Source organism: Rhagoletis zephyria, unplaced genomic scaffold, assembly GCF_001687245.7.
Source record: "Rhagoletis zephyria isolate East Lansing unplaced genomic scaffold, Rhagoletis_zephyria_1.1 Rzeph_scaffold_05117, whole genome shotgun sequence".
NCBI classification, from domain to species: Eukaryota; Metazoa; Arthropoda; class Insecta; order Diptera; family Tephritidae; genus Rhagoletis; species Rhagoletis zephyria.
The window spans coordinates 20,248-32,173 of NW_016162200.1; the positions used below are offsets into that span (position 1 = coordinate 20,248).

The 11,926-nt window shown below is 33.1% G+C and overlaps 1 protein-coding gene across 1 annotated transcript in view; it reads left to right on the forward strand.

The window, feature by feature from the left end:
- Positions 1-4,612: 4,612 nt before the first annotated feature.
- Positions 4,613-11,926, forward strand: part of phyl (phyllopod) — a 19,101-nt gene continuing 11,787 nt past the window's right edge. Inside the window, exon 1 of the mRNA XM_017627222.1 lies at positions 4,613-5,208. Within this exon, the coding sequence (XP_017482711.1) occupies positions 5,071-5,208 (138 nt within the window). The 5' untranslated portion in view covers positions 4,613-5,070. The remainder of the gene's footprint in view (positions 5,209-11,926) is intronic.

Consider the following 11,926-nt stretch of genomic DNA (forward strand, 5'->3'; position numbering starts at 1 on the left):
TTCCTCCTGTCGGCCAGCATTTCAAGCTCTTCGCACTCACGTATTTCTGCCTCTCTCTTCTTGTTGCGGCAAATACGTCTCGCTTCCCTCTTCAGATCCCTATAGCGGTCCCCCCCCACTGCGATGGAAAGATCAGGTGGAGAAGGACTTGGCTTCACTTGGCGTTTCCAATTGGCGTCAGTTGGCACAGAGGAGAAACGACTGGCGTGCTTTGCTGAACTCGGCCAAAATCGCTTAGGCGGTTACAGCGCCAAAAAAGAAGAAGAAGAAGAATAGATACATAAGTATGTATATCTGAAATTTGCTAAAATAATAGTAGTGCCTTCAGCCCTTGCTAGGCGTTTGGCCAAGCTTTTGTAATAATACTTGTGTTATAAAAGGCTATTTATATGAAATACTATTTATATAAATAAAGTTTAAATTTCAAAAAAATGTCCGTGAGAAACCGTGCGTGAGCGTGCGTGATTAAAAAAATAGACGTCGTGAGCGTGCGTGAACGTGATTGAAAAAAATATAGCAGGACGTGAGTATGCGTGATTTAAAAAACCATCGTGCGTGAACGTGAGCCAAAATTACTCACGTGCCCATCTCTAAATAAAACTCCTTTCGAAATAAGAATTCTACCAGAAAAGTGCAGCTATACTAATACAGCTAAGCGAATAGGCAGCTAAACGGAATTTACCTTAGTAGACTAATTTTAATTTGAGAATTCTATCGTTGCCTTAATTCACATAATATTAATAATGAATCCAGATTTGTAGTACAGAAAATGATTACAAATATATAGTTGTTGAAGCACGATAAAGCTATGTATGGTTCATAAGGATACCTTAATTTAAACAGAAAGAAAATAGTTTGACTCTTTTAATTTATGCTGAACCGAATATTTGTACTACTGTTTTATAATTTGATTTGTTTAACCCGAACGACGTCGGGTGCTTTGCTAGTTATCAATAAAGTTAGAAGGACGAAATTCGAGGATGTGTTTGTTTGCATATTAGTCCTTGACATATATTCTTTTCAAAAATAAATATTGGAAATTTCCAAGGATATTTAAGGATAAAGATTTAAAAGGACATTTTCAACATCTATTTGTCCTGGTGCAACAAAAAATTAAATTTTTTTTTAATTCTACAGAATTTTTCCTTTTAACTGATACCCACATTGTTACTCTACANTTTAAGGATAAAGATTTAAAAGGACATTTTCAACATCTATTTGTCCTGGTGCAACAAAAAATTAAATTTTTTTAAATTCTACAGAATTTTTCCTTTTAACTGATACCCACATTGTTACTCTACAATGCACCAGATCTTTTAGATCATTTTTTTATTCAATCACATCCAGGAAATTTCAAAGTCCTTTAAAAAAAATCCTGACGTCAGAGAGAAAAATTAAAAACGCAGTTATACTATATTTGGCTCCTAGTTTTGTGAATATATTGATTTTTTCGTTTGTTTTTTTTTGGATTTTCAATCCTAATTTCTAGAAAAAACTCTTATACACATTCAATTTAAGTATCGTATTGAGCCAGGAATTCGCGTTGATTTTTGATTTTTTTTTTTAGGTGGTGCTCGTTTTCTTCCATATGTGTACAAAATTTCTAACATACTTTGTATGGAAGGAAATGTGTAATACCGACAGCAATTCAGGCACATTTCATTCGACCGTCCTCGAAACACTTCGATTTTTCAAGAGCTTCGCTTCCCTTAAAAATTCGTTCGCGGCAACACTGCTAGAATGACGTTGTCAACTGTGCCAATTGATAGAAAAGAGGAAATTTTGACGGATCAAAGTAAAAATTTGACATTTATCGTGGTGAATACGAACGTCATAGTTTTACCTAGCTCGTGGGCCTAAGTAAAATTTTGGCACTTTATAAATATGCATACACATAATATTGCTTGGCGGTAATAAATAGTGAACGTGAAAATGAAAGCTGAAAAGCACGAAAAAAGCGAACGTTATTTACAAGTTATAAGTCAAATATAAATTTTAACAATTTCAGGAACACGCAAAAATGGAGCTCTCGCACTAGCGTTCGTTTGATTTTTCAACTGTCAAAATTTTACTTTGCATTTGGCACAGCAAAATTCAATTTATTTGTACACCATAGCAAATTTTTCCACCCTGTCTCACCATGGAGAAAAAAGTTACCGATTGGCACAGGCCCTGAGCAGTGTTGCCAGAATAAATAAAATAAAACCGGCTAAAAACGGCTAAAATGTTTCAACTAAATTTCACATGTTTTATTTAAATAAATCAGGAGTAAAAAGACTATTTCATGGAGAGAAGTTACGAATTCAAGCCGGAAAAAATTTTGCCAGCAAGAATTTGCAATTAGGAAAAACTTATGATTGTGGCACATGGTTGGATTTTTTGTCGACGATAATTGGAATAAACAAATTCGTTAAATTTAAAAATTTACAAACTGCAGCGATTTTAAAATGAAAAATGTAAGTTAATACTTGTTTACTTAATTAATTTAGTTAATTCCAATGATTTGAAAGGTACTCGGCAAAAAAAAAACTGTATTCTTAGTCGGAATGCAATCTCAACCAGAGTCGATATAGTAAACCCGACAAAGAAATTGAAACGTATGTTGAAGAAAGTCGGACTGACAAGATATATACACGTAGATCCTGTTTTTTGCCCCTCTGAAAGAATTTTAAAAATTCTATACAAATTTCTTTTGTTTGAAATGCAACTGTGGACACTAGCTGGCAGAAAAACTTGCAAATTTGCGTTCGTACAGAAAATTGCAAGTTTCTCTACATGAGAGAGAATTTGGGAGCTTTTTTTCTTACTATCTGATATTTTGAGTGATAATTCTCGCTGGATTTTCGACGAACAAACCTATTGTCTTCCCTACAAGGCCTTTTCAGACTGACCGATTCTCAATACACTCAAATAGAAACCAATACACATAAAAAGCGCTGTACAAATTTCCCTTCAATTTTAAGGCAGTAAAACAACGACCTTAAGTTAACATCAACCGAGGCCATATGTTGACAAGGGATGCAAAATCACAGTTACACAAAAGAACTGGTCAGATTTTTCAGAAATCCCTTCAATTCTGATGTAAAATATGATGCCAAAAGACTGCAGATCTCCCATTTAGATGACCGGTCATATGACCGGCAGATGTCTCGTAGGATTCCCAGAGAGTTTTGCTTTACATAGAAATTTGTGCTCTTTTATTTTCATTTTGACTCACTTCAGTGTTGGTTCCTTTAATTCAAGTTGGCATTCGGTTTTTGGAATTTAAATAAGTTCTCAGCAAACAAGTTTGTTTAAAAAATACATATGTGTACATAGTCCTTGAAAATATCAATTTTTCCCTTACCTTAAACCTTTCGGAGTGGGCAAAAATGATGTTTTGTAATCTAGGCAGAATTGAATATGCGCTACATGCTCTAGGCTAGAAATATCTACATGTAATATTTATTCTGTTTGTTGGCACTATATCCAAACACAAACGCATCTTAAGTGTCTTAACAGTGAAACAATTTCTTATTTTCTAAGTTTGCGAATAAAACTTCACACTTAAAATNTTTTCTCCACGATAAGGCTAGTAACCATTTCTAACAGATTTTGGGTCGGTTAGTCAAAAATGGAAACATATATACATATTTGAAATTTAAGAAAACAAGGCAGATAGCAAAATCGGCTAATTTTTTTCTGCAAAACGGCTAACAAATCGGCTGCCGGCTAAATCGAAATTTCTCCGGCTGTTTGCTATCGCAACCGGCTAAATCTAGCCGGAAAACGGCTAAAATGGCAGCGCTGGCCCTGAGTAGCCAAATGAAAGGAAACATGTACAAACAGGGTTCGAACTACCGAAACTCGACTCAGAAGTAAATCACTCGTAAAATCGGAGTAAAAAAATTAATTCACGTAGTAGATTTCCATTTTTTATTTCATGCGAATTAAAAATGGAAAATTTTGCATGAGCAGAAAATTTCACTAATCTGCCTATTCTGCTTGAAACCGAATATTTTGTAACAAGCTAATTTTGTTACCAACAATTGTCACCACTTCTTGCAACCGCAGTTCTATTTACCTTGGTAACGTTTTAATTTATTCAGCAATTCAGCTATGGAGTTTTGTTGAAATTCTGTTGTTGCATATTTCACGGGGCAATATTTTGTTACCTGTTCATGAGATGGTAACAAAATTTACCGGTTACATGAGTGTGGAGAATACGAAAAGGGTTTAAAAATTGACAGTAACTTTACTAACCGGTAACAAAATTTTTGTTACCAACGCAGAATAGGCCTGTAAGGGTCCTTAACCAGGAAAAGCGCCAAACTTCTTTTTTAAATTTTAGCTGAGTTGTATGAAATAGGAAATGATTTAAATATTTATGATGCAAAAGCAAAACCCGAACTAATTTAAGAATAATATGTTACGTGTTTAGTTAGAAATACATAGTCATATAAAGTAGAACATATGTAAGTATAAGACCTTTTGTAGAACGATACCTGCGAAATTAAATAAAAAAACGAAATTACTATGTGGATGCAATTATTAAGTCCTTTCAGCAATAAGTGTTTACTTAATTTAATTTTTTTTTACAGAAAATCGTGGGTTGACTGCAAAAAATAGCCCTCATTTTAAGACAAGCGGAGTAGAGGAGTCGATTTTAAAATGCCTTAAAATCCGAAGTGAATCTACTCAGATCGGAGTAAAATACGAACGCTGTGTATAACCAAAAGACCAGCAGCTGCAAGCTGATAATGAGGCAGTAGGCTATTGTATGTACAGCTCTCGTTATGAATTCCTCATTCGCTTGTAATTTGCCTGGAGTTAAGGACGTGTCGGTTGTCCGCGCTGCCTATCGTTGTGAATCCGATAGTATACGGCAACGACAGCCGCTTGATACGTACATCACTCTCATGTAGTGCCTCGCCGCGCGTGTGAACGATTTTGTGTATCCTCTTTTAACAAATGTGAAGTAGACGAAAAATCGTTAATTTTTAGACAATTTAATAAGAGTTAGTGAAAATTATTTCCAAATATCGAACTGATTCGAAGTATAAGTTTTAACTTCTAATACAAAGGAGAAAGATGTCAGAAAAAGCATCCGAATATTTAAAGCGAACTTGTCTTATCTGCGGTTGCCACACAAATCAAACCATTAACATATATGAACCGCGAAATGGACCAAACATTGTAGAATTGATTCAAGCCAAGTTCAAATTCCAGGTGTGTTAACTTATTTAGTAGACCAACCAATTATGTACAAACAATGTATGTGCAATCTTGAAAGTACTTAGAATAAATAAACAAAAAAAATTTAAGTACATACATATGTACATATATGTGAATGTGAAACCTTTTGCAAACGTTCTAGACACACAAAAAATCGATAGTTTGGTGTGAGTCACTATATGAAGCTCCAGCAGTATAATTATGTATACATCCATATGAATACATGCATGTGGATGTATGCGAAGGATATTCGAACAAGCGGAATAGGTATATCAAATAAAACACCTCTCTGAGGTAAAATTTTCAAGTGACGAAAGCTGAACTTGAAACACAAAATTTATGATATCAATTTCGTGACGAAAATTATACGCATTTTTTAACTGCCTTGGAAACGTACGGAAAATCTTTTTTCGTACATCGTTGCATAAGTTCTGTTTTTTACTTTGTGTTTCTAGCGCAACGTTCCGAATAAATAAAAAAAGATTTTCCGTACGTTTCAAAAGCAGTCAAAAAATGCGTATAATTTTCGTCACGAAATTGATATCATAAATTTTGTGTTTCTATTAATTAATTAATTAATTAAGAATTCGTTTATGAAGCTTGAATACATTTTCTGGACTCATTCTGCAAGACCTTTCCAACGATATCTCAAATATGTCCATTGGACGTCTGGATAAAAACTTCCAAATCTCGTGTATATATAAGCGAGTCATTTCAGCATGCTACTGTTGCTGCTTTCGTCACTCGCGCACACTGCCGTGCGCTGTGATCAAATAAAACACCTCTTTGAGGTAAAATTTTCGAGTGACGAAAGCTAAACTACAAACACAAAATTTATGATATCAATTTCGCGACGAAAATTATACGCATTTTTTAACTGCCTTTGAAACGTAGGAAAATCTTTTTTATTCATACGAATAGCTGCAAAAGTTCTGTTTTTTATTTTGTGTTTCTAGCAGTAGACGCAATTTCGCAACGTTGTTATTTTTGATAATTTTAAATTATTTTTGACTTTTGTTAATTACACGATTAATATAATAATTTCATTAATTTCAATTATCAATCAACAAGCCAGTTTGGCAAAAATTAATTAATATTAATTAACTCATGAATTATTTATTTATTCTATTCTTATCCAAATCTCAAATTTTCAGGGATATTATTACTTTTATAAAATTTTAAAAAGAAAGGACTTAAATGTGCAAAGTTAATGAATTTAATTTAATTTAATGAAAACTTTTATTTTTATTTAAGTTGAATCGAAAATGAACTAAAGTATTTTTTTTATTTTTAACTAAAATTTTTTCTTTTGCATATTTGCATATTACCTGAAAGCTATTACTTTTAATAGCATTTAATGAAAAATGTACTTAAATTTATCTCCGAAAGCTCGAAATATTTATGTATTTATTTTTCCTTTTAATTAATAGTCAAAAAATTTAAAAATAATTATTGGCAAATCTAAGACTGCTAAATAAAAATGTGTAGTATTTTAAAGTGTACTTAATCAAAAGTTTTTATTGTATATTCATGAATTCATGTTATTTTTTGAGTCCCAAAGTAATGGTTTCGGTTCAGTATTATTCTGTCTGACAATTGCCATTTCGTAGGATATCCCCATGTTAAAAATACCAGTTGATTGCATGGAAAAAAGATAGTTGACTGACTAGTTGGGCATGTGGTTCATACTAGTTGTGAGGTAGTTTGAAACTAGTTCATTTGACTACAGGGCACCTACAGTTTTACACCGACTCGGAACGGCGATTGTATTTTAATGAGATGCCGTTTTTCATGGCAGAAATACACTCGGAGCTGCCGAGGGGCGACCGCTGTTAAGAAAAACCTTCTTTCTATATCTTGTTTTTGCGATGTTGTTATGACCTTGGTTTTATGTTAATCCCAGTGAATAAAAATGTTACGTTTTTACAAGCTTTTATTTAACTTCCCTTACATACATATATGTATCTCCTGGAATTTTTCCAACAATTCTAACCAACTTCTCGATGAGCTAGAGACTTGAAACTTTAAACTCCTCCTATACAATTTTTTTTCAACACCAATAATTTTTACTAAAAATTGTTTGTTATACATAGCTTAAAATTATTGTAACCAATAGAGGTATATTGTACAAAAAAGCATAAATAGAAGGTCACAAAAGTTGATATATAACTATTCGTCGATTTAAATAATTAACTTATTACTGCACATGTTTTTTTCTGAAGGGGAAGCATCTAAACCGCTGTCAGTGTGAGACGTTAACCCAAACTAAACCTCCTACCGTCGTGTAACGTTCCGCACCTGGTACCACCGTCAAGGATTTCGTCGGGGTAACTGTCTGACTGTTATAGATCTAATGAAGCACAAAAAATATGCATACTTAGAATTTTGAATACAAAATATGGACTTAAGGCCTAAAAATGCGTTTTTCCTAGGTTGAATCTTATAACAGTTCGTAACTTAATTTCAGTTTATGCGTTTTCCTATGCTACAATGCGTTTTTATCTGAATCTTATAACTTATAATCAGGGAACGGATTTTATGGAAATTGCCTTTTTTCCTGCTAAAGAGATAGTATATTCGATTAAGAATGTCCACGATTTAGCTTTCTCTGATTCCATATATACACATTTGATGTTGCCTTTTTTAAGATATTTGCCTTTTTGTGCCTTTTCTACCTTTAAAAAAGTGATTATAGCATTTACAATTTTTTTAGGATTAAAAAATATACACATGCCCATGCGGCTTATATGTAGAAGCGCAGGGACCTCTTGCCAAATTGGTGTTGGAAAAATTCAAAGCCGTTTTCTCAGCTAACGGGGGCTTGGAGACAATAAGGGGTGTGGATAAAATTATAAAGGGCGAGGAAAACGCCCTTATTCCTGATAATATGAACGTTTCAAACGTTCCATATTTAAATTGGGCTCCACTTGTATCAACTTACGAGCGCACATTTAGTACATTCAAGGCTTTTCTGCTGCCAGAAAACTTCAAAATGCATCTTGTGGTTCAATGTTACTATAACTATACAGGTTAAAGTTTTATGAGTTAGAAACTCGAAAGGATAAAATAGTCAAAGATTCAAAGTACACATTTTTCATATAATGAAACTAGTTCAGAGTTTTTCTCTTTTTACTTGTAATATAAACATTTCTAAAAAAAATATATTTTTTGATTGCTCTTCGTATTTTCTGTCTTTTTTTAGTGCCTTATTTTGCTTTTTTTGCAATACCCTTTTTTTGCCTTTTCCTGCCTTTTTCGCTATTTTATTTTGCCTTTTTTTGCCTTTTTACAATACCTAGTGCCTTTTCCTGCCTTTTTCGCTATTTTATTTTGCCCTTTCCAGCCTATTTCGTTACTTTATTTTGCCTTTCTTATAGGTTTTTATGGCCTAAAAATCCGTTCCCTGCTTATAATCGTAACTTAATTTCAGTTTATGCGTTTTTCCTAGGTTGAATCTTATAACCAGGGAACGGATTTTTAGGACCTAAAAACCTATCAAAAGGCATAATAAAATAACGAAAGAGGCTGGTAAAGGCAAAATAAAATAGCAAAAAAGGCAGGAAAAGGCACTAGGTATTGCAAAAAGGGCAAAACAAAATAGCGAAAAAGGCAGGAAAAGGCACTAGGTATTGCAAAAAAAGCAAAAAAAAAAAAGTTCATAGTGAGTTTGTAATCAAAAAGGAAACATTTTTTAAACACACTAAAAAAGAACTAACAAATTTGCTTAAAATTATTTCTTTTCTACTCTCTATTCTAGCAACTTCTGCATTCACAGGAAGAACCATTACCTAAAAATAGTTTTCACTTTTTCTTTTAAATAAAATACTATATTTATATGAAACGTACTATATTTTTTCCGATTATTTTGAAAAAGTACTATAAATATCTTAGAAAACTTTGGCAATTTTCTTCCCTAATTTCCAATAGTTTAGTTTTTATCAAAGAAAGCGTTGAAAATTTGCGTTCTGCAGATGCAGAGCTATTACGAGATGCATGAAGCTATTTTCATTCATTCAATTTTTAATAGAATACATAAACTTTTTCACAAAACATATCAATATCCAGATCAATGGAAATTCAAGCTCACTAGCCTCAGTAAATTCCACTGCGTGGTTATTATTAGAGATGGGCACGTGAGTGATTTTGGCTCACGTTCACGCACGCTAACGTTGATGGTTTTGTAAATCACTCATACTCACGTTCTGTTAAATTTTTTCAATCACGTTCACGCACGCTGACGACGGCTAGTTTTTAATCACGCACGCTCACGCACGATTTTTCACGGACATTATTTTTCTTAACTGAAACTTTATTTATATAAATAGAATTTTGTATAAATATTGTTACAAAAGTTTGGCCAAACGCCTTGCCTGGGATGAACGCACTATTATGTTTTATTTTTTAATGTCAGGTATAAGTACATATGTGTTCAGAGTAAAGAAAATAATTCACATCAATATTCATTTGATGTAATTTTAAAATGACCGCTCATATTTTTGTTTAAAAGTAATATTTTGTCGCGGTTATCACCTAGCAGTCGTGTACCTCTTTCTTCTAAAATTCTGCCTGACACAGAAAAAACTCTTTCAATAGTTGCTGAGCTAGCTGTTATGTTTAAAATTTGCCTTGAAAAGCTTCTAAGAAGTGGAAAATCTTTAGCGCTCTCCCAAAATTTTAAAACATCGTCACAATCATGATACAAAAAGAAGGTAGTTTCAATAAACAACTTTTGACGGATAATAAAATTTTTTGAAGTTTCATAAATTGTGAGCATTCTCAACGGCCATACCACTTTTATAATATTAAAATAAATCGGAGTATTTTCTTTCCCACATTTATACCAGTTTAATAATATATCAAATGAAAAATCATTATCAGAGCTTGGTAATTTTTTTACTTACGTGGTTCGCACCTTTTTATTAAAAATATATAAAATATGTAATGTTAAAGGAGACGAGAGCATTATGTTATTATTTTTCATTTTCTTATTTTGTATGCAATCTTGAAATTTAAAAATCTAGTTCTAAAGAATTCTCTTTTCAAATAAATACTTTTATAATCACCAATTCCATGTGAATAAATTGTTCTCATAACTTAACATGCAAAACAAAAACAAATTGGGAACAATTATTTTATTTGTTCACATGAAATTCGTGAAAATTTACTTTTAGATTTCTCATCAGATTTTGAAAAAAATTGGGCTTTGTGGTTAGCGTATCACCATTAACTTCAACAAATTTCGAATTTAAAATTTCCAATGTATGCAAAAAACTTGAATTGCGCAGACCGCCCTCCGATAAGTAATTAGCATAATTATAATTTTGATTACTTTCTTCATCAGTTCTGAAACCTAGTTTCGTCAACCCCCTTTTTGAGATTATGCATTAATTTTCAGGTTCATCATATTCGACGTCTTTGAGTGGACTGATGGAATCTTCTGCTTAAAAAAAAAAAAATACTGCTCCTGATCAGGTAGCATGAATTTAATGAAACGTCATAATTTTATTAAAAGACAAATGGTTAACAAAAACAACGTATGTCATTAAATGAAACTACCTTCTTTTTTGTATCATGGTCACAATTATTGTTTTCTCACGCACGCTCACGCCAGCCAAAATTTCAGTCACGCACGATCACGGAAGTTACGTAATTTTTCTCTCAAAACCTCTCACGCTTACGTGTGAAAAAGCCTGACAAAGTATGTCTCGTAGAAACTCACGTGTTTTGCCCATCTCTAGTTATTATATCAGGATCGCAATCTATGAGATGGGGCAAAATGTCGGATATTTTAATATGATTATTGTCATTTTTAAAATCAATTAAATCAATTAATATTGTTACTGATTCACATCGTTTTTAATAAAGTTACTCAAAATTAAGAGATAATAGGGGTATTCTCTGAGTCTTGCAAAGCCCTTGCATGGTGCACAGATTGCACGGATTGCACGGTTAAAACCGGTTTTCGTATGGGACAGCTTTGCAAACCGTGCAATCCGTGCACCGTGCAAGGGCTTTGCAAGACTCAGAGAATACCCCTAATGTGCTTTTATAGTTGCATATAAGTATGGCAAACGGAGCTTTCAGCTTGGAACTCTTTGTTAAGATTGTTTATTATGGGCAAATCTGCAGATCGCATACCGTTTACTTCGTAAAAGCAGGAAATAAAATAAAGTTTCAAACCATCCCATTGCTCAACTATTCTTAACACAATGCTTTCTAGTGAAAGCCATCGTTTTTGAGATATGCCCAAAATTTTGTGGGGTTTTACCGAACAGTAGTGCTGAAATTCCTTCAGTTCATGTATCCTCTTTGGACTGTGGGAAAAGAATCTATATATGGCACAATGAATTTTTCGCAAAATATGCAAATTCTACACCAGAAGACATAACGTCGTTTAAAGTACAAAACCGCGTATCGTCATTCTGCAAAACCGCGTAACTGACGTTGGCTGCCAAAAATTGGATTTGCTCACACAAGCTCTTAGCTCAATCCTTATCCATTCGTCCTGAAATATACTAGCCAGAAATGCGATTGCTTTATAAAACAGAGAACCATTTTGAAAAATGAGTGTTTCTACCCTCTAGAAAATAATTTCTACAACTTCACATACGCGGTTTTGCATTTTGCTGATACGCGGTTTTGCATTTTGTTGATACGCGCTTTTGCACTTTAAACGACGATAATTATAAAGTCTCTAAACTTTGTGCAAAAC